This window comes from Empidonax traillii, unplaced genomic scaffold (genome assembly GCF_003031625.1).
Source record: "Empidonax traillii isolate 1590-97213 ecotype Southwest subspecies unplaced genomic scaffold, ASM303162v1 scaffold5:size3517227, whole genome shotgun sequence".
Lineage (NCBI taxonomy): Eukaryota > Metazoa > Chordata > Aves > Passeriformes > Tyrannidae > Empidonax > Empidonax traillii.
In genome coordinates this window covers 453,588-477,434 of record NW_020955198.1, presented here as the reverse complement: position 1 = coordinate 477,434, position 23,847 = coordinate 453,588, and the positions used below count along the sequence as shown (strand labels likewise).

General features: G+C 38.7%; 1 protein-coding gene across 1 annotated transcript in view; it reads right to left on the bottom strand.

Moving 5' to 3' along the window:
• The window catches only part of PLA2R1 (phospholipase A2 receptor 1), a 38,134-nt gene extending 15,828 nt beyond the window's left edge, over nucleotides 1–22,306 (bottom strand). The window contains exons 1-14 of the mRNA XM_027878493.1: nucleotides 22,252–22,306; nucleotides 18,521–18,904; nucleotides 16,183–16,350; nucleotides 14,913–15,086; nucleotides 13,854–13,967; nucleotides 13,096–13,239; nucleotides 11,909–12,097; nucleotides 10,401–10,558; nucleotides 8,933–9,040; nucleotides 5,426–5,538; nucleotides 3,137–3,306; nucleotides 1,757–1,959; nucleotides 1,323–1,468; nucleotides 746–830 (exon numbers count right to left, since the gene is read on the bottom strand). Coding sequence (XP_027734294.1) covers nucleotides 746–830; nucleotides 1,323–1,468; nucleotides 1,757–1,959; nucleotides 3,137–3,306; nucleotides 5,426–5,538; nucleotides 8,933–9,040; nucleotides 10,401–10,558; nucleotides 11,909–12,097; nucleotides 13,096–13,239; nucleotides 13,854–13,967; nucleotides 14,913–15,086; nucleotides 16,183–16,350; nucleotides 18,521–18,803 — 2,055 coding nt within the window. The 5' untranslated portion in view covers nucleotides 18,804–18,904; nucleotides 22,252–22,306. The remainder of the gene's footprint in view (nucleotides 1–745; nucleotides 831–1,322; nucleotides 1,469–1,756; nucleotides 1,960–3,136; nucleotides 3,307–5,425; nucleotides 5,539–8,932; nucleotides 9,041–10,400; nucleotides 10,559–11,908; nucleotides 12,098–13,095; nucleotides 13,240–13,853; nucleotides 13,968–14,912; nucleotides 15,087–16,182; nucleotides 16,351–18,520; nucleotides 18,905–22,251) is intronic.
• Nucleotides 22,307–23,847: the final 1,541 nt, after the last annotated feature.

Here is a 23,847-nt window from a genome sequence, read left to right as displayed (position 1 = left end):
AGACTTCTTCTTCATAAAAATAATTGAATAGCTATGAAACTTAACAATTTTGTGACATGATTAACAGCAATTGCCCACATCTAGCAGTCTTTGCTTTGGTTCAACATATTGCATGATTGCACTTTGCATTCTGAAATTACTGAAGTGACAACAGCAGAACTGATGCTGTTCTTAAAACTGAAATTGGTTTTCAGTCTTAAAAAGTGACCCTTCTTCAGTTGTTTGATGTTTAAATCCCAGGTGCTAACCACTGGTGTATCATGCACCACCATCATCTTCAAGGATGCAAAGTCAAAAGCAGTATTAAAAAAGGAAAGACTTAGCTCTGAATGGAGGCAGGAACCTAACAGTCATGGAACAATCTAAGCATGTAAGCACAGCTCTAAGGCTTTCCAGTGTGTGTTGCATACCTATGTAACTATGTCCATACACACACATGCACACGTGTTCAGTCTGCATATGCCGGGTCCTGGGCCGAACACAGCCCACTTTGCAGGGAAGCACACGTCTGCAAACCTTATAATCCTATCAAGTTCCCCTCACAGTTGCACAGCCCTTTAGCACAAGCTGCTGTTTTAATAGCAGTTTACTATTAATCCTATTGTAACAACTACTTTAAGTGACCATATGGACATGAAAACAAAACAGTTTTCCTGGCCACCGTTTGCTCACAAGGCTTATTTTTGTACATATGCTCAGATACAACTTGAAAGGTTACTGAAATACAGAGTAAACAGATAGTTACAGGTGTTCCATCAGACCACTGCCATGTCCCTCCAGAAAGTGCATTCCTTTTATTAAATCCAATCCAGAACTGTCTTTCTTCTGTTCTATAATGCAAACAAGGAAAATAATATTTCTCATGCACTTTTTCCGTAGCTATTTCAGAAACAATTTTTTTTATAGTACAAACACACATATTAATATCTTCTTGAATTCAATGCATCATTCCCTAATAAATTTCTTAACTTTATAGTATCCTTGAAGTAAACTGGTTTTCCTACTAAAGTGTTAAAGTATATTTTTCAACATGAAAACATTTAAAAAAGGATTAAAATAGTCGAGCCTCCCTTTCAGTGGGGAATGTTAACCCACAAGAATATCACCTTGACAGCAAGAGTTGCTCGACATCCACCACGAAGATCATCTTCGAAAAGAATCATATTACAATGTTGCTAATACAGTTCACCCATTTCGAAGTTAGAGCAGGGACTTCTTCAGACACTAGTAAAGTAGTGTAGTAATCTACATTTGTATTTTAGATTATTTTTGCATATTAGTATGATTAAGATAAATCTTGTGGATGTTAAAAATATATTTACCTATCAAAAATTGTATATAATAAATTGTTTAAAAATGCCTCTTCATAGATATGGCTAAAACTAGCAAGATGTGCTCCAAAATCCTGACATAACGCTTCTGCTTCATCCCATGTTCTTCTCATCAGAACTTTTTCATTGTGAAATATCTGCAATAAAATAGACATTGTCATAAATGTGGTTGATTTGAGAGAACAGTTGTTTCAGAAAGCCAAAAAAATCAAATATGAGTCAAGTTTTTTTCTGAAGTAAAGCTATGGGTATTCCAAGTATAGTTCTGAATCTTAATACTTTCACTCACTTTAAAAAGCAGTGAGGAATAGGTGATTTTTGTATGCTGAATAAAAGAAACAATGCATTTTCAAAAATGTTTCAGGAACAGCTTATCCCTAAGCTGGTGCAGAATCAGAAAAATTCAAAGCAAGTTTGACATGTACCTTGTAGCAGTTGAGCAGATGAGGTTCTGACTCCCATCCAAAATAGCAGGAACTCAAATGTTTTTGAAAAGTAAGTTCAGGTTCTTCATAAGAATTGATTTTTTGCTTGCACAACGACATTGCTTTGAAGTTCTTACAGCTTTTCACTTCCCAATAACCAACAGGATGCTGTCCTCGCATAGCCACGCATCCCCCAGAATGACCTTAACATGGGAATGAATATGTGTTGAGTATCAGAATAAAGCATCCAAATTTTGTGAATTTTTTTTTTGCTGTTTTATTAGCATGAGTTTCTGGGTAAAACCTTGATGAAGTTACGAAAGTTGGAAATTCTTTTGTCAGCAGCCAGTTTATCAGCTCATCTTGGCTGACTTGAGCTCATAAAATGAACCATGACAAAGGGTTCCTCTCACAAAATGCAGGATGAAATGCAATTAAAAACAGAACTTTTGCAAAATGCAGTCAGAAAGCAATAAATGTAAAGAGTCCAAACCCAAGAAGCAATTAGTGAAATGGAGTGTCTTTATTATTATGTCTCTATTCTCAGGTATTACTGAGGTTTACGTTTCAGAGGTTGAACAACTATTTTATTTTTTTTCACTTTTTGTTTTGTTGGAATGCTTTCCTTTGAATTTACTATAATACAAACAAAATCAAACAAGCAAATCAACTATCAACAAACTAAAGGGGAAAAAGAAGAAACATCCATATATAGGCTCTTATTCACAGAAAGGTATCTGTCAATCTCTGACCTCTTTTTTCATATAAATGCAAATTTCAAACTCTGACTGTTACTGAATAAAACTCATAACATCTCTAGGACCTTTTGCAGGGAGTCTCACGAAGCCCTTGAAAAGTCCATAAAGAAATGTATGAAATTTTATTGATGTTTTTTGAAAAATATCATATATACTACAAGTGCACTAAAGTCCATAAAGAAATGCATGAAAAACACCTCACTGGAAAAGAATTTTTCACGGATTAGCTGTCTATACAAGGATGCCCTGGCAGTGGGGAACTTAGGGCACAAGTCTGTAGCACAAACCACAGTTTTTCTCCCTTTTTTTTTTTTTCAGCATTTGAGCACATTTAAGAAACACTAGATCAATATTCCCCTCACCACACCAGCACGTGGGAAGTGTGGCATCCAGCATCCCACCACAACCGGGAGCCCACGATAACAGCACCTGGGTGGACATCTGGGAAGGAAGCTCCAGCTTCTCCACAACTGCCGACTCACCTAACTCAGTCCATGGTAGGAAGTTACGGAGTGGCAGATGCAAGCTTATCTCTCTGCTCTCTTGACCAGGCAGGGAGGAAAGGACTGGGACTCTTCAGTCACTGCTAAGCCACTGCTTTTTTTATCAGCATGTTACTCACGTGGCTGGTACTTGTTCCAGTTTGTGTAGCTCACGGAGCGATTCTTTCTTGCTGTACTTAGCCAAAAGTATTCTCCTGTGTTGTTAAGGTCTTGCAACCCTATCCAAAAATAAGTTCTCTCAGATTTTACCATGCTGTGGATCATGCTGTTGATAAAAGCTTGTTCAAACCTTGATAAAATAATTGAGATAAAGGTTTTTTAGAATACAATAGGGAAATTGGTATTTCAGTGAATAGCTCTCATGAAATTATTTACATTATGTGAGAAGAGAAAAATATGTAAGAGGTACTTAATTTTCCTTATAGAATGCTGTGGGGATCTTCAGGAAAAAATCTGTAGTATAAGTCACAACTTTTGTCTAATTTTTTTCAGCATTTGAGCACATAAAAGAAACACTACATTGAAATCTTGTAAGCTCAGTGCTTGAATTACAAGATATAAAGACAGAACATATTAATGATGCACAAATAAAAATAAGAAACTTCTTGTATGAAGGAGAAAAGTTAGTGAGGTCAGAAAAAGATCTAGAAGAAAGGAAAATCTTCGTACAGAAGTATTCTTTTAGAACCAGAAACACAAATGAGCACTAAAAAGCCAGAAATGAAGGAGCCAAAGCACTAGTTGATCTGACTACAGAAAGAATCACTTTTTCCTTAATTTCCTCACTAAAGTTTTGTGAGAGATATACACCTTTTTGCAAGTAATAAATGTTGCATACAGTAACCCAACTGTCACCTAAACGCAATTAATTCTGATATAACTACTATAGGATTATACAAAAATGCTTAATTTAAGAGTGCATTTAACCAGCTGCCTATGAAAAAACATACAGCAAAATAAGTTTGCAATTTCACGAAGACTTACATGACTTTCTGATTTTACACAATGTGAAAAGAATGGCTAAGTACCATAGGAATGACATTAATGTAAAAAATGGAATGTATCTGCAACACTGAGAGTGACTCAGAACTCATATTTAATTTTCACTTCCTCTGTATGTTCTCTTTTTATATCAGTTTTACTTCCTCTACAACTTGCTATTTAATGAATATTTTAGGATCAATAACTGAAAAGTATTTTCATTTTTCACACCAAAACAACAAACCTCAGCATTAATTAAAAAAAAAACAAACCACAAATCCAAACAAAATCAACCAACCAACGAAACAAAAAAACTCACCAAAACTAAAATAACATATTATTGCTACTCCAACAGTGGAACTGGGAACTAACATAATAATTAGTGATGGCTACACACAGAAGGAAGAAGGAAACTAAAAAAACCATAAAATAAGCATGCTTCCAGTGATGTGCAGCATTCCCTCAGCTCCCTGCAACATTTGGGCCGCCAATGCTCAGTTGCAAGAATTTGTCCCTTGTCCTCCCTGAAAGGATTACTGTGTCACTGCAGCACAGCACTGTACACATTGTGCACAATCCTGAAACCACCTGACGGGACAAATTCCCATTGATGTAAATCCTGATTCAGGTAGCCTGTGTTTTCCTAAAATTTCTGGCTACTAGTCATCTGATTGCTGGTGGTTATAGTACTTTTCCTAGTCTAAAGGGAGCAGATATTTCCTCCTTGTGTTTTAGGGCTTGGGGTTTTTTTTGTTGGTTTTTTTTTCCCCCCTCAAAAAATACACAGTAGCTAAAGTATCTAAGTAATTTATCTATCAGTATTTCAGACTTCAATGGGAATCCAACATAAAGAGTAAATCACAAAGAAAGCAGAGAAAACCCAAGCACCTGGACATCTGCAGAGGAAGAAACTTTTGCTAAAGCTGGAACAGAGGTAAATAGTAACAAAGCATGGGAAAACAGTGACAAATGCTTTCAAACATTTACTCTCTTACCTATTTGCTGAGAACTCATGTAAAATGCATACATAAATAAAAACATTTATAAAACATTGATATGGACGAAACTTTTATATATTTCATTATAAAAATAAGCATATTTTAATTTTTCTGTATAGTTTCTAAGTATAAAGTTTCTTAAAGATGTCACACACCTCTGTAGAAAGCATTTTGTTCAGATTCCTGTATGCTCACTTGTGCACATTGCTGTAAGTGCTTATTAGTCTAACAGTTGCTTTTTACTAAATTAATTATCAATTAAAAAGTAAAGCAAAGCACACCTTTGATTTTAACCAATGTTAGTAATTATGCTCACCTGTCACACAAATATTATTTCATAATGGTAATATCTTTTGCCATGCAACACTTTATTAAGTTAGAATAGCTCTTGTTAGAGGTATCTTCTCACTGTCTAATAGGATTAACTACCTGTTTGTTACTGATACAAGTGCAGATGGGCAGAAATAACCACTGGAAGCATGTTCAAAACTTCGAGGGGTACTGTCGATTTTGTAACAATATCCACCATGTCTTTCCCATCCCTTAAAAGAAATGAACATTATTTTATAGATTATTAATAATTAGATGTTAAAAACTTGATTCCCTTTTGTACTTCCTGTCTGATGATACTGGCATCCCTATAGCTCTTTTCTACTGTGGCTGGATAGCAGTTACCCTCAAGGTCACTGAGAATGTGGATAAATTCAACAAAATTTCAAAGCTTAAATCCTAAAAATAAATTTTATATTAACCATCATCCTACTCTAATAATGCAGAATCAAAATGATACATTTTCATGGTTTATCAGATGAGCCAGAACACTGAGTCAGCGGTAATCCTGCCTCATTTTATCTCATTATTAATCTTTTATTTCTTACTATTTTACATTCCACAGTGTCCAGAAGACATCACTGGGACTGGTGTTAAGCTCTGCTGGTGTGATTTCATGTGGCATACTTGCCTGATTGCATGTTTTAAACAATCCATAGAATTAAGAGATAATACACTATCTCTGTCCAATCCATCTTGAAGCCACAAACAGAGAGGAGAACCAGATAATCTCACTTTTTCTTGAGGAAGGAGCTGCTTGCAGGGAGGTCACAAAACTGCACAAAGGGGAGCAAGGCACAGCACCCCGATGGACACCATCAAACACTGCTTGATGGTGATATTAACAGCAAAGGAAAAAAGAAGGGAAAGGGATAAGCTCTTTTTCTGCTATCCATCCTCAGGCACAATGAAATGCACAAGAAGTTGCTACAGACCTATTCAGGATAACAATAAAACATTATGCACATTCTTCAGCTATCCTGAATCTGGTAAATCTTCAGCTTCTACTTAGAAGTGTGCTTGCTGTTGGGGCAGCTGACAGCTCTGCTGCCTTTCAGTATCACCCTCCTCAGTGCAAAACACACTGCAGTATCATCTTCTGTGGTTCCGCCTGAACGACACAATTGCATTGCTCAGACACTGGCTTTGCAGACAGAAGCAAACAACTGTCTTGGGGCTCTTCTCTGTCTCCGTACCAACGAGATCTGGGATTTCTCATGGGGAAGATGAAGTGCCCAGGGACTCAGATGGCTCTCAGTTGTCCTGCGGGGATACAGCAATGCTGCTCTCACTTTGAAGTGAACTTAAACTCTGGGACTGAGGGCTGGAAGGGGGTTAAGTACTGACTAAAATACCTTCTATGGGGACACAGGAAAGAAACAGAAAATGTCTGGTTTCCTTCAACAGAATTCTTGAGTGATAAATGCTCTGGTTCAAAGGAGACAAGCAATCATCCTAACTTCTCTGAAAAGTTTTATTGCCTTAACAGCAATTGTCATCTTAAAAGTATAATTCCCTCCTGTTACAACAGCCATAAAGGCAAATGCTCAATTTAGTACTGTACTGTTATCTTTTGATACACTAACTGAAGTGTAGGGGACTGGAGAAAGTCACTAGGACAAACACAGTCAGTTCAGTACCCAGAACCTTCCAACTTGATTATCAAGCAGTTGTCAGCTCCACGGCCTGTTTCAAAAGCTAGTTGAAAGAAAGTATTTTGAACAGTTATTTCAGTATTGAGGAAAACTTTCCAGAGAATCTGACCTTGGCATTAAAACATCTATTCTCGGTAACTACCTGCTAACTAGGAAAAAAGAATAGTTGGCCTGCTAAGGGAAGAAAGTGCTTATCACTTCTTTTGTCTTAGGATGAAAAAAGTGTAGGTGGAAAAAAAAGAGCTCAGGTTTCTGGTAACTTTATATGGACATATTGCAAAAACTGCCTCATCAGAACAACAGGAAATGCTAAAGACTCATTCATGTGATGTACAAGTCCTAAAATCAACATGAGATAAAAGCTCAGTAATAACACATAAGACGACAAAGCTTTAGAAAAGCAAACAGCTGTGCCCAAGGCCAAAGCTCCCTGAGAATCTACTAGCAATCCAACATGAATGGCAGTATGAGATGAATGAAGCAAAAGATCAAATGTGAGAAATGCCAATAGACATTCTGTACACTTAAGGTAAGTCAGCAACAGAAGGATGGAAAAAAGGTAAATCTGGATCAAAAAAAGAGCTAGCCTTAGAAAATTAGGCCAAAAGCTAGCAAAACAAATACACTGAATGCTGAAAGTAAGTTGACAAGACAAAATGTCTGAAATCAAATGTAGCTTTGAGTATACTTAATACTGACTTCTCTGATTAACTGAAAATAACTTTTTTCACATTGGAAAGAAAAGGATCTATCAAAGCCAAAAGACCAAGAAGAGGTTTCAGTATATGTTTTTACAGGGTGTGAAACATCAGCAAGCAGAAATTTATGCTGAGTAGGAAATTTGCCAGAGCAGACTGAAATACTTACGACAAGTGACTCATTGTCTTGAGTCTCGAGCCTGTGAGGCAGAGGATTGAGAAGCTGAAGTGCCCTCAAACTGCTGACTACAGCTGGTCAAGGAAATCTTGATGCTCTGCACTATTTTACTGGTCAGGACTGTGAAAAACCTTTCTCACACTCATAGCACACAAAATTCTTGAGTGATGAAATACCTAGGTCCAAACTAAATTAATGCAATTACCCTAAACTTTGGAAATGCAAAGCTGGAACAAAGTAGTAACTTCCATAATGGTATGAGAAAAATGCTGGATCTGACCACTTTATGTCTGGGGAAATACTGTGACTGACTCCAAACAGCTGAGTTTCAACCTTCTTATAATTCAACTGAACTGGTTGTTCTTCATTTCTCAAGAAACATGAACATGAAATTTAAAAAAGGAAGGCAATAGGCTAAATAGTAAATCAAGTCAGAGAAGGGAGATTTTTGACTCTAGAGTATTGAAAAAAATAAAGCCTAAAAATTTGCTCTTCTCACACTGTGAAAAGGAACTGATGACAAACAAAATCATACTTTACACGCTACTTTTTTACTAGCAGAATGCAGAGCTTAAAAGCCTGAAAACCTGATGCAAATGTCCTAGTGATATAGCTGTGCTCCTTCCCATTTTTGTTGGAAAGTAAATGGAAAGCTAATGTACGAGTGGAAGAGTTCACTCTCTGTGTCAATGGAACTGATTGTTTTTCATCCTGACATTCCATTTCAATGTATGAAAACCATGTGTGGGATGAGGCATCATATAACAGTCATTATTTGCACAGATGGTGGACAAAAGGGATTTCACTTTTGATCGAGGAACTTGGGTCACAAACACTGACAACATATCAAGCCATGAAAGACATCTTTTGAAAGCTTGTAATATTACATTAAAAATTAGTTTACATACTTTTAAAGCAAACAATGAGATTTTTTTCCTAGCAAAACATGCACATCTTTAATCTGAAAAACTACAATTATCTACTTACATCTACGTGTACTGTAGCTATATTTACAGGTTTCTCATATAATTCTATTTTTAAAGTATGGTTCTAAAACAACCACAAACTCCCTTACCTCTGGACAACTTGATTCCAGTTCAGGAGAGACATTATCAAATTCCCCTGCTTTTTTGCAAATGTAGAAAGATTTGTCTTCACATTTTTTAATCTTCCAACGTCCCTCCTAAGGGATAAAAAGAAGTACATTCTGTACATATTCATATTCTTATGCATATCTATACACAGATTACACTCTCTCCTCAACTCTTCAGTAAAAAATAAATATTTTTTCTCACTACATATATTTGTCCTTAGACAGATCATTTATTTCCACCAGCACTGTCAGAAGGATTCTCAAATCAATCATACAAATGGGTTTTGTCTTTTTGAATCAGTCTTTGGGATGTAATGCATCTTAATTAACTAACACTATGGCCGTGCCAGAGCACTTACTTTCTTGTTAGTTCTTTGTAAGATTAATCTTTATATTTGAACAGTCCCTACTCAAGATCTTACAAAGTTTGTATCATATAATTTTTGCAGATCTGTACATCTTGGACATGCACCAAAAGTAATGCTTGAAAATTTTTATCTTGAACCTCCTTTTCCTTTGTATTTTACACTTTCATTTGTTTATTTACACTTTGTTACAGTTGTGGAGTTTAGATTCACAAAGTCATGGTTTACTCAGTTTGCTGACAAAGTCCTATTTTCTGCTTCCAACAGAAACCTACTTTTCCAGGTCATTGCAATTGTTCGAGCTTTCCCCTGAGTTAAAGACTGCAACCTGGACACACTACTGTAGAGACAAGATAAACTCTTTTTGATACAGTTTCCACACTTAGAACATACTTTGCAAAAAGGAAAAAAAAAAGATTATGGTGCTACTTATGTAAGTCATGTATTAGTGAATTTAAGTACTGTTAATTGTAAAAGTAAAGTAAGTGCATGACTAAACTACAAAAATATTGACAGTGCCATGAATACTGATAGGACAGGATATATTGTTTTAACGTTACTCCCACTTTTAAAACCCCTGGCTGATTTTGGGTCAGTCTTCCTGCTGTAAACTTCTATAATTTCATGTAGACCTAAACTGCTATGATTTTGAAAGATGCTACATAAAATATATTGATATTGACACCAAGATAATATAGGCACAGCTGACAGTTTTTCAAAACAAGAATTTGAAGCTTCCAAGACCAGAACTGATCATAATAAATTATGATACACGCTACTTGGATTTTAAAATACTTTATCAAAATACCCACTCATATTTGTTCTCTTTCATTTGGCAAGCTTTATGTATGTACCATTTTATATTGAACATAAGCTCAAAATCTATGATTAATTTTCTGTGCACCAGCACTGGAAAATGCATTGGTTTCTAAAGGCTACATTGCATTTATCAAAACATGAATATATTAGGAATCAAAAAACAAAGTCATACTCCAGGTCTTGGTTTAAAAAAGTATGCACAGCAAGAAACAAAATTATTATGAGCTAAAAGAAAAGTGTCTAATTATTTCAAAAAGAAAACTTACAGATCCTTGTGCTGAAACACAGAGTTGTCCTGTTCTTTGAAAGGTGTTAGGTTCTTGGCTGTGCCAATTAGAGAATTTTACTGGGGTGCTATCTGACCACTCAAAAACAACAGGGGTGTTATTACTGTATAATCCAATCCATGTTTCAGTTACATTTTCTGTAAAAGAATAAGTGAGTTCAGATTTTAATGGTGAAGCAATAAAGCCTGTTTTTCCTGTAATATCTACACCACCATTAAAAATTATTCATGGGATTTCCATAGGAATGTCCTTCTTACAGCGAAAAAAAAAGCTGTATAAGCTTTAGGAAACCCTACTGATGAGATTATTTTCTACTGCCCTCAAAAACCAAATTGTTTCAAAAATAGAACAATATACGCGATAATATGCTTTGAAATCCTGAAAAAATACAAATTAGGATCATATGTTCTTTTCTGAAGTGCACGGTGCAGAAAAACTGACACTGAAATGAAATATTTCTTCTTAAAATCTTTCCATGCACACTGAGTTTTACATTTCTCTAAGCGCTTATAGGCTCCAGTGACAGCACATTTACAGCCACAGAGGCTGACAAACATCGGAAAGACAAGGCTTGCGGTTTGATGTAATGTCTTACCTGACCAGTTAATACAAACAGAAAAAGCAGTCAGGCTTTCAGGCCTGTAAGCCCTTCTTCTGAAGACAAGCCTGAAGCAGGCCAGAGAGAGAAGTAGCAGGCTTTGAAGCTGAATATAAGTTAAGAGAGGTTACATCTACCCCTTGCAGCATCTCTGGAAATAACGGTATTTGGTATCTATGGAGGGGTGGAAGATGATGCAATGGTTAATCTCCTAATCTCCACATGTAACTGTGACCAAACTCTGGGAGGCTTAAACTGGCAAAACTGTGCATCTCTGCCAGTACACTGATGTCAGTGGCAAGCAGAAAATATTCACTTTTCTTTGTGGCTGTTATGACAACAAAAGTCTTGGCGTTGATGCATCAAAGGGTTTTTGTTCATTAAGTTCCTTGTATAATTATGCTACCTCTTAGGACAATGGGAACTAGCAGAACTCCTTTGATACACCCTGCTGACATCAAAGGGACTCTGACCTCATACTAGCAGCAGCAACTTTGCAGTGTGGACGAGGCCAGCTTGAAAGCAAAAGATAAGCTGAATTGGTTCTGCTTCTATGCACAATTCTACTATAAGGTTGATCACTGAATATTTTGCAACAGTTTGCAAAGAACCAAGCAAAACTAGGAAGGGACAAAAGATAGCTACGTTTACTGCAGCCCCACTGTGTCTACTTTTTGGATTCATATTTTAAGAATTGTTTCTAAATCAGGTGACTCTATACATTTATAGGACTCCTAGGAGGAGCATGATTGTGTTTTCTTTTTTTGTAAACATCATTTAGGCATGCCATGTGATATAATGCTTAGATGGCTAAAAATGTTAAAGGCCTGCACAAAAGAGCACCACAAAACACCAAGAAACACTGCATGCTTGAACTCCCCAAACTCACCACTTTCAAGCAAGTTAAGTAGCAGCTCTTCATCTGCCATGGAGGATATACTAATGAGCCCACTACTCTCACTTTGGCACGAGAGAGAAGCATCATTCCAGCTCTTCTCCTCTTTATGAAATCTGTAGCAGTTGCGATGGTGTGGGTACCAGCCAGTGGCACAACGAGTGGCATAATACTTCCATGTATCTTTTAAATGAGCATACAAAGTTCACATACATTAGATGGAATTGCCAAGGTTATGTTCATAACACATTCAGAGATTTAATTTTTTTTTAATCTTCAAATGTTGAAAACAGAATTTTCCAAGATGACTTAAGGAGGCCAAAACACATCCTCTATGGAACATCACCTACCAAGCAAACTGAAATTTCTTCCACTTTATTTGATGATTCAACCATGTGGGCTGCTGGACTAGTGCAAACACTAATTCAGTTTAAAACATATTGTATCTCCCTTATTACTTCTGAATATGATTCAGAGTCAGATAAGCTTTGAGCTTATGTCAGCATTTTTCAGATGCATTGCCTACAAAAAGTTTGGGTAAGTCTTTTCTTATTAGCTGAAACAAGTAGCCAAACTTTCTTTTAAGCTGTCAGGAAGAAGTTGAACCCATGTAAGTTTCTCTTATCTAATAAGAGTTTATGTTAGAATAGACTCAATTCTGTGCTTAACTTGCAGACAGAATGGCAGTCTGAGTCATTCTATATACTATATATCCTATACTCACTATATAAACACAAAATATATGTATAATGCTTTTTTGGTATATCAAAAATACAGCACATCATAAAAATAACTGCAAATTTTGAGCTGCATTTATAAAACTTTCTTCACTGTGTGCCCCTGATTAATTCCATCCACAATGAAAACCTATTTTCCAATGCAAAGCCATGGCTCTTACTGTAATATAAAGAGAATGAGCATTCTGATCATGTAATCAATTAAGTGCTATTTATAATAAAATTATTTGTTAGTTTTAAGACTCTCAACATGTTTTCCACAACTGAATATAAACAGAAGAAAGTGTTAATACATAAGTTAAAATTAACTGCATTTAACTTAAACTATCAAACTGACACATTTAGTGCAGGTCAGACTCTGTTCTGCTGACTTTATATTCAGGTGGCTTCACTTGTTCTCCCTGCACACCCACAAATAAGATACAGTAACATTAAGAGACTTACCCAATGTTTCATGCTCTGTCTTATTTAAATATTTTTTGCATACAAAAGGCAATCCAGATTCACATAAATAACTGTGCCAGCCATACTTAGACTTTGGATTGATCACTGCACAATGATTTTCTCTAAAACGGTTATCAGAGATATCTGCAAACACATTTTTGAGAAGCACAAAATTATAAAACATCAGTTCTTACTTGAAAAATGGTGTTGTTGGGTTCTCTGCATCTTATTGAATGAAGGTACAAACATCCCTGCACACCCAAACTTCTAGTAATATTACACCAATACTATGGACAGTCGAACACTGACTGTGAATTATATGTGTGGCAATGCCTCCTTGGCTGCAGCTATCAGATGAGAGGATGAAACAAGCTCTAGTGTCTATGTGATATCTGCTGGTGGACAGACATTAAAATGTAGCAAACCAAGTCACAAAGCTCATGTTAATGTGCCAGTGTTAATTACAGCATGTTAACATAAACAAATTGAAACTCCTTTCCTCCATGAAACCAGCTACATTTTTTAAATATGCAACTGGAATCTTAAAAATACCTTTAAAAGTAAATGACTAAAAAGGTAGACCATTAATGCTGTGAACAGATCTAACCTCAATTATGTTACATCCCTAGAAAGGCTTTCAGTTAATGAATACAAACAAATATTTAAAAAACAACAAAAAAATTAATTCAATTTTCTAATATAGCTATAGGAACAGCAGTGTATGCTGCTATAACATATCCAAGAGGAACATCAAGTACTTGCTCTCCAGTTCACAAACATCAGTGGTGCTCCATCTGACCACTGCCAGCCAGCATCATCATCCAAGCGATTCAAGCCCATCCACAGCATCATGTCTGTGGCGTTTAACTGCCCTGAAAAAGAAAAAATAAACAAAGTATTACTTCATGCTTTCCCCATGTTTTAAAATATCTCCAGACACATCTGCTCTCCTAACTTGTTACTTTGTTAATCAACACAAAGATGAAAAGGAATAAACTCAGAAGTTTGTAATCCTTAGAAGGCCACTCATCTTGCAAACCCTTCCTGCAGAAGTTGTTGCTGACCTTAGAAGTTAAATCTAAAACAAGCAGCTACATAACAGCTAGCCTGTTTCAGCTTTCCATAAACCAAACAACTTTCAGTCCCTTCAACGTCTTGAAGGCATATCAAAAAGCTAATTAAATAATTTTTAAAACTTCCTGTTACCTTATATCCTGTTATTGAAAACCAGTAATAATGGGAAGCAATGGGAAAGAAATCCAAGGCAGCCTTTTGTGTTAGAGCTCTACCACCCATTCCTCAGCTTGATCTTCTCCACATACACTAAAATACCCACAAAAGCCATGCTGTCAGAAGGCACTGCACATTTTTTCTGCGATGCTTGCTCCGTAAATGTTCTTGTCATTCACATTTGGTGAAGTCCAGCTTACAAAGCAAACTTAAGATAAGAAAGGGACACCAGGGTACATTGCAGAGAAGGTAGATACCTGTATAATTCTCCAAATTAAACAAACACACTCCCTAACCACAGCTGCAGAATGAATGGGAGCCTTTGTGGGGAGGGAAAATTAAGAAAATTACACTCCTGTGTAACAGATACCACCACTTCTGCACTTCAGTTTATTATGGTGGGAACTTAGCTTCATCCTTGCTTTTTCAAACAGCTACTGAGGTGTGTTACATGACAAAGCCCCACAGGCAGCAACGGGAGAGACATCACACAGAGTATTAAGCTTTAAAATGTATCCCTTTGCATGGGTAAAGAGCAGACCTAACTACAGGTTTCCTACAAGTTACCCAGAGAAATGCCTACTTACTGCTTAAGTTACTTATGTAGTTCTGCTCTTCGGGGTCGGTGACACTCAGCAGGTCTCCTCCTTGCAGCTGACAGGTGGCCCGTGCCTCATGCCAGCTCAGCACGGACACAAGGTTGAACTGGTAGCAAATGTGAGTGTTGGGGTTCGTCTTCCAAAAACTGTCACAGCCACTGTCTACTCAAAAACAGACTCGTCACCAACACGCCCAAGTCTCCAAACTAATCAGAAACATAACACCTTGAACAATTCAATTAATTAATGACAGCAGTATCCCAATGGAAGCACGATTACAATCACCTTTCCTGTTCCTTTGTTAAAGAACACACGGAAATAGGGCAGTAATGAAATAAAATGTTGCTCCACATTTCATGTGGTTGATAAAATACTCAGGAACTGATCTGCAGCTGGTGGTGATTTTCACAGCTCTCATAAAGCCGAAAGAGTATGTTTTAATTTTTTCCAGATAACCATTTGTTTCTTAAGTTGAATGTTGAAATATTCAAACTATGAACAACTCACCCAACTTGTGGAGCAACAGTCGCTGGATCTCTTGAATCTTGTACTCAAGAGAATAAATTTACTATAATTACAAAGTATAAGCAAGGCTGAAAATACCATCTATTTTAACAGTTGCCCAAAAAAAAAACATTACAAAGACATATTTACAGCTGTTTTTAAGATGCTTAAGAAACATAGCTTGAGCAGGGAAGGCTTTTCCAAACCACTTCTGCTGCTAGAAGATACTATTTTGCTTATTTACACAATAAGCTGGAATATTCACAAAGATTATACATCCAAAATCTATTCAACAGCAAGTATTTTCAAAGCTATTGTTTCTTAGTGTTTTAGGCCCAAGATGAGTCCAAGCAGTGCATAGAAGAAAAGGAATGTGCAAGATGTAATGTTGTCAAAAGCAGAACGTGAATCTGCAAGACAACCCTCACTTTATGTGTTTCAGAAAAGCTGCCTATATATCACTAGGACAGAGTACAGAGATGTTTAGCTGCAGGGTAAGGTCAATGGGCTGCACAGAGTAACATCCTTCTGCTCACTCCCTGTAGTTTTGCTTTTGGGATGAGGACTTGAGTCTCCAAGGGTCAAACATGATAAATCACGATAAAATTTGCTAAAGCCTGCCTTTGTGTTGTTTAAAGAGACACTGCCCTCTAACAGAAGAGAAGTAATCCAAAACCAGAGTGCATCCTAGTATTACTAATAAAGAACAACCTCTTAGGGGGTAGGAGGAGAAAGAAAACAAGCAACATCTTACCAGCATTTGGACAAAACCCCCATTTTTCATCTTGTTCATAGTAAGTTGTTGTGGCACACCAGTCAGATTCCTTTTCATCTCTAGTACACTCATAATACCACTTGTTCTTATATTTAAAGGGAAAAACACATGGGAAACCAAAAGAATTTCCCAGCAAGGTGTATGTTTCTGGAAAAACAAAATGCAGAGATTAAAAGAATGCAGACCACAAAAATTCCTTCATTCCCATATGCATTTACCAGCAATGATAAAAATAAAGTCTCTAAAATTATTTTCTAATTTTAATTTATAATTGATAACACAGCATTCCAAGTGTAAGCAACATAATTTCAATAAAGAGGTTCTGGAAATAACAGTTTATGAAATTTGCCACCATAAGGTACATTCTCGTAAATTACTGCAATGGAAAAAAACCCAAACAAAACAACACAAATCCCAAACTTGATCAATTAACACATAAAGCCTGTGCTTGTGTTTCAGAGATACTACATAAAACAGTAGTTAGCTAAATCAGTCCATGCTCAGATGCAAACTTTACTTATTTATTAGCCTATGACAGACAAGTAATTTAGCATTATTTCCCCTGCTCCTCCCACACTTTATAAAGTGGATTTCTAATGTGTTTTCCATTCTCTTTGTTATTCTATGGGAAAGGAAATTTAAAAGACAAAGGAATACTAAATACGCTTTAAAAAATAAGCTTTTATCCCACAGAGAAAAATAGCATAGCTAAAGAATTGATGTTACATACATCTGTTGTCACAATCAGTGCCTTTCAAAATATTTAAATATTTTCCTCTTGTACTTTGGGGATCAAAATATTGAGAGAATCCAGTGCAACTGAAAGCTGTAAAAGGTTTACCTCAGTGAGTGTCTCCTTAACCTAAGACCTTTTAAAATAGGTCAAAGAACCACAATCACACTTGGAATGAAATTGTTTGTCAAAGATCCCAGGTTGCTAGCTTTAAGATCAAAGTCCTTCAACTGCAAAATCATTACATACTGCCAGGTTCATAGAGGTTTCTAAAGTTAATGGCTGGCTGTGCATATATAAAAGAGCAGTTTACACATTGTAAATCCCCTTTAAAGCCTTCTGATATGAACAGGTGACACAAAGAACAGGTCAAAAAAAGTCAGGATTGCTCCTCTGTCTGCCTGCTACCATGCTGCTAGCTATAGAGCTACAAGGGATTACCTCAGTCCTGGCAAGAAACCAAATTCAATAGCCACGGATTTCTTACCATAGTTATATATATATATTTTTTTTTTTTCTTTGAAGGTAACTATCCTCCCTCTCCTAACCTGGTGGATTAACAGGCTTGCATTTGCATATGCATGAGCTAGGAAGGAAGGGGGAAAATGGAACCTGGAGGTGAAAGAGATTTTGCCATGGAATTAAATACTTTGGTCCTGAAACCTGGCTAGAAGTGCCTGCCAAAGGTCAATCCTCTTCTCACAGATGTGGCAATATTATAGCTACTTCCATCTTGTTATATGTACACAGCAAGTGTTGGGCCTGAAGTACAAATTCCACTAGGTTTGAAAGAAGAGGTTGGATGCTGCAGTGCTTTCCCAGTTATCATAGCTCCCAAAAGTGCTTTGGTGAGAACAGAGGCCAAGCACAGATACACCTACAGAGGAAACCACTGAGACCAGATCTGCAACCCAAACACCCGGTTCAAAAAGGGAGAATTAACAGCTCCAGTCTAAGACACACTGTGCAAACACTAAGTCCTTCCCTCTACAGAAATGCTGAGGAAGGGGTCAAGGTATGGGTTGCTGCTGTTTGTACTCAGTGAGTTTGTCTTAGCCCTTATACCTGGAAAACTGTTCAGGTCTGAAAACTTGGATCTTGAGCTACATTCCTACGCCTTCACTAGCTGTATAGCAGGATTAATCAAAATTATGTGTTTCACAGTTTCGCATGTTCAGAAGCCACGTGCTCAACGTCACAAATATTGGTCCATGCACACTGCAATTACAGACTGATTTTCAGTGATGGGAATTCCAAATCCTTTCTTATCTCTCTTTGGGTTTATCTGATAATGAAAGCTGCAGGACAGGCAACAACAAATCCTGAGTTCCCCTTTTTATTTGATAGAGCATTTGAAATGAGTTTTTCCTGGTTTGCAAGGATACTGGTGGTTTTTGGGGTCCATTTAATGAAAAAAATCAATAGTGTGGTATGCTCACCTCAACCATTGCATAAAAAAAATCACAAACTTTGAGTCTCAAAACACAATAGAGACTGGAAAGGATCATAAGCAACTCAACTCCCTTCAAAAGAACTTCTGAAACTTTTCCTATCTATATTTTGATGACAAAATTTTATTTTTACCTTGAAATGGGTGTTCACAAATGCCTTCATCATAGGACATATACTGTTTCCACTGACAAGTAGATTTTTTTTTGGCCACAATATGTTTGCTGTTTTCAACAGCTAATTTGTACTCTGATACACCAACTAATGCTTTTCCATCACAGTTCCACCATAACGAGTACTGAGTTGAATCACATTCAAGCATACTTAATGGCTGTTCTGGTCTACTGATGTTCAGTCCAAGACAGGTACTTCTCCCTATGTTGAAAAGACGACGATTGGATACCCATTTCCATAACATGTCTTCTGAGGGCTGACTGCAGTCTTCCAGAACAAGGCCAACTGTCTCTGCTTTAATGCACAAGTTGGAATCTTCACTCTGGATAATAAATATCCCTTTATCTGTAGGGGAGAAAAAACCTCAAACTTTCAGACTGTACAATACTGCAATTGAACAAACAGTATCAAAAGACAAATGTTTTAATTGGAGCTATTTAGGAATCAACCTGAAAATACCCATCAAAATAAATGGCACTTCAAAAAACAAGACTACTGGTCTAAATTTATTTCCAGTTGAGTTTTTAACATGTAGAATACTTGCAAGCTCACGAAAATATGTCTAAGCAATATTTCTCATGTTGGATAGCCAAGAAAAAAAAATGAAGTGCCCAAAAACATTAGGCATGTTTAAAGGAAAAAACCCACTGGTCACTGAGAAATACCAGTAATGGAGTAAAGATTTAAATGTTACATGAAGTGCTGTATATTGTAAAATAAGTCCCTGGGGTAGATTGGAGAGTGCAATTAAAATAAAAGCTAAAAAGTGTAAGGTTGACATGACCATATTCTCTACTGTATTCATTCTTCACTCTCTGTGACTATAGAGACAGAAAGAAAATAAGTTGCATTGTAAATAGGATACAGAAAGGGTAATATTTATCTATACCATGAGAATTGGTGGCCAATGGTTAAAGTATGCCTTCCTTATTGGATGCATATTATTCAACTACACAACTACTCTCCACAAGAGCAGATGTTGTGCGGTTAGCCTGATATCCTAGATTTCTTGGAATCATGCAGAAATTCACTGACATCACAAGTATGTAAAAATAGTCAGCTATTTAATGTCTTAGGAGCAAAAGTTTAAGAGCATATAGACTGAAAAAAAATGAGGGCAGCTGAGGAACTGGAAATCAGCAAAATATAAGCCTGATTCACTCTGAAATCCAATGGTAATTAACCTAGGTAGTTCCTCTTACATTATATGCAAGATACTTATTTTATGCCTCAGGAGATTATGCACTGGAAACCTGAGCAGCACTTCTTCCATTTTGCCTGTGAAATTTTACAGTGATAACTTCTGCCATGTGTACTTTCAAACTGCTGTAATTCACAACACTTAACATACTGAAGCACTAAATATAATAATAATAATAATAATAATAATAATAATAATAATAATAATTTTAAAAGTCCTCTCAAATTGATGTAGGCCACAAATAAAGTATGAGATGCAGAGGTCTACCCAGAAGCTGTGTCTGAGTTTAGTACAAACAGCTTAGCTGTAGCCCTAAAACAGGAAGATTTTTCAAGCAGCAGTATCACAGTGCTGCATAACAGACATAAAAGAGATCAGCTCAACAATATAATGTGTACACAACAAGCAGAAGAGAGAGATTATGAAGAGGTTTTCAGTTATAGATTCTGCATAGAACACATCAAGCAGCCAGACTTACAGAGAGGTGGCACTGCAGATTGTATCACTAGTAAAAGGGGCTGTTTACCCTGTGGCTATAGGGATTGGGAGCCTGCGTAGGAGCAGGAGCAAGCCCTTCTGATGGGCAGCAGGTGAGAACCAGCCTAATGTATGTAATTGCATCTCCCAAGCACCTGGCAGTTCTCCTATGTTAAGTCCTTAACCACTGGGGGGAGAGCAAAGTTCCTTTAATCCACTGTATCTCTATAGCTCTCATATGTCTGAGCTCACTGAAAAACCATCAGACACTGTGACAGATACCCAGTTTGGCCCTTTGCTTTTGAGTTTTCTGTGAAGTTTTGTAGTTTGTGCTGGTTTCATCCTTCTTATCCAGCCCAATCTTCCATGGGCAACACATATAGTCTCTATAGAGACAGAAAGGGCTTCTGCCTCTCACGCTATGGTCTGCCTTTCCCACAGCGGTCTTATTTTGGTTGACCAAGAAAATATACTGTTAATAACAAACCGGGATAACTAAAAACTGTGATGTTACCACCACTAAACACTGATCAATGAGGTTAATTCACCATGATACTGTGATTCGCACTTAGATGGACTTCTCCATCAAACTCACAATCTATCTCCACAGCACACAGTAGGTCCCATACAGCACCCTCCTGGGGTGGGGGGAGCAACACCACAACCCAGAGGTGAAGGATTCTCAGCCTTTGAAACCTTTTATCTGAAAGGCTCTTAAAAGTTGCAATGACTGCTGAGAAAAGATAAGGTTCTTGCACAGCCTGCAGAAATAACACAGCTGGATGATCTCTGTGGATAACGTCCTTTTTTTCATTCTGCAGCAATTTATGCCAAGAACAGCCAGCCCATAATTCTTGAGCCACACAGCCCTCTTCCAAATGCAGTTTCCCATTTCCCAATTACAAAATGCAATTGACAAGAGAGCTGTGCTGGCCTGAGGACTACCACGTAGTGATAGAAGTAGCTCATGGCAGAAGTAAGACATGAGAGATGGCAGACTCAGTGACAACTTCACAGGCCCCAGCTCAGCTCTGTCTTCTAGTGGGGCAATGAGACAACTGGAGCAACATCAAGCCTTGGGAATGCCTCCAGGATCCTCTCCTTTCAGCTTCCAAAGCTACACCATCCATTTTACAGCTGCTCACAAAGAAGGGTTTTGTTACAAAGCTCCTGATGTCAGGGAGAATTCTGTGCCCAAAGAGCTGCAGCTGCAAGCCCCAGAAGACCCAAGGAGAAAAGAAGATAGTCTATGCTTCAGAAATTGACAAGGTGGAGGGATGCCTTTGGAAAACAGCTGCTTCTCCTACATCCTGTCCCTCCCCAGAAGGACAAGATGACAAGAAACAGACTTCCAGAAGTGAAGTTTGAAGCTGATGTGCAGCCCCAGATGAAGAACTGATTGCTGACCAGTACCTCCAAGTTCCTGTTTACATGGGTTCAACAGAGCTAATTGGGAATAAACTGCTGCAACAAAACTAAGAGGATAAGATATCTTCATTTCCTTCCTCCTTACCTCCCACTTCCTTCCCCCTCACCCAAAAAAACAGTGAAAATTGCTTATGTGGTAACAGAGAAAGTAACTGGAATTTACTGGGAAGGAGAAAAAAAAAAAAAAACAAACCGATCCATATTTTGTCCGGGTGCAAGGACCGCAACGGGCAGCAGAATAATTAGCAAGGAGGACGCATAGGGCGCGGGGCAGCTCCCCAGGGGCTCAGTGCGCGTCCCCTGCTCTTCGTCCCCCCAGATTCCCTCACCGCTGTGCGGATCGGGCTGACCCCCAGCAGACGCACGTCCTGGAATCCCGCAGCGCCCGGAGCCGCCGGGGCTCTGCAGCGCCCGGGGCGGGAAACCCGCGCTCTTCCCCCGGGCTGCGCAGGGCGGGACGGGGCTGCGGGACGGCGGGGGGTGAAGGGGCCAAGGGCTCCGCCCGGCACGGAGCGCGGCCGCCGCCGCTGCCTCCCGCCCGCCGCGCCGCCCCCCACCCCCGGGCCGACCCCGAGGCGTCACTCACTCCGCAGGGAAGGCACCGCGTCCCGGCCGAGGGCGGCGGTGCCGCGGCCGCCCAGCAGCAGCAGCAGCAGGAGGAGGAGGCAGCAGGCCGGGAGCCGCAGCCACACCACCGGCATCGCCCCGACACCCGCCCGCCGCTCCGCTCCGCTCCAGCGCGGCACCGGACCCGCCGGCCCTGCCCTGGGGAGGGCAGAGCAGCGATCCCACCCCGGCGGCGAAGGAGGGGCGGCCCCCGGGGGCGGCCCGCGGGCCCCCTCCGTGAAGTTGCGGGAGGAGTGCGGAGGGAGGTCGCGGCGGTCGTCCTGGAGCCGCCGTCGAGTTGTCAGGGTCCCCCGTGTCCCCGGGAGGGGGACGGCGCCGGAGACCGCTCGGCCGTGTCGGGAAATGCTGCTCATGCAGCTCGGGCCGTCTGCCCACGTCAGAGCTGTGGGTTCAAGCGGACAAACCGCTCTGTATTAACCTTTTCCATCTGAAAACACTTAACTTTCTCTTCCCTACACTGCGGGTACTTTTATCTTAAAAAGAAGCAGAAAATACATGGAGACACTGGAGGTGGGAGGCCTCTGTCGGCACAGTCCATGTTCCCAGGTTCGCGGCTCTGCCCTTGAGCATCCCCGCTGCCCTAGACTTAAGGGCCATTCGGAGACTTAGGTTTCTAGCGAGTTTAACTTGTGAACTCGAAGTCATTTTACATTTAGGCATGAGGAAAAATATAGCAATTTTCCATTTTGTTAATCTCTGTCTTTAGTGGAATATTTGCAGGAGCTGCCCTCCTTGGGTTGAGTTTCAGTTTTAGGGAAAGCAGAACCTCAGGGTTAAAAATAGAGTAACTTTACTGGAATCAGCAGAAAAGTTCGTTTTTAATCTGCAAAAGCATGTTTCTGCAGTGTTCTTTATGCATAGCAGACGAAAACATCTATAAATATACACATAAATGTACATATTTATATGTACATTCATATACAGTTCAGTGTTGGAGCATAACTGAAGTGACTCTGTTCCACCATGTCCACCTCAATCATGATACCAAGGATGGAAAACAGAAGACTTCGTGCTTGGGGAAATTTCTGATAATTCGGCAGAAGAAGGAATTGAGATGCAAATGAAGCCAAACACTTACAAATAAGCACATAAGTGGAGGAGTTTCTTCCCATTTCACAGATGATAAAAATGTCTGGCAGAGAACAAGCAGTAAGAAATAATGCTGAACAAGCTGATCCAGGAGTGATCTGACTTTGCAAGACAGAGGGGTTGTAACTCTCATGGAACTGTGATGTATCTTTTCTCAGAAAAGTTGCAGCTTTCCAAGATTTTCAGGTTCTGAGGAAGAAGGTTGTTAATGAGCCATTTATGAAAACCTGGCCACTCATAACTCTCTACATCTCTTTAAGAGTGTTTGGCCACTGCTTTGAGTACTGGTCTCCAGAAAAAGGCTCTCTTACTCCAGAACCTGCTGCTGGGTCACACTGAAAAACTGTGCACAGTACATGGTACAACATTTAAAAATATTGGGCCAGTGAGCAGAAATGAGGCTGTCTGGGCTGTGGAAAGGAGCCCCACTTCAGGTGGATTTTTCTGCTGATTTCAGCAAGATGAA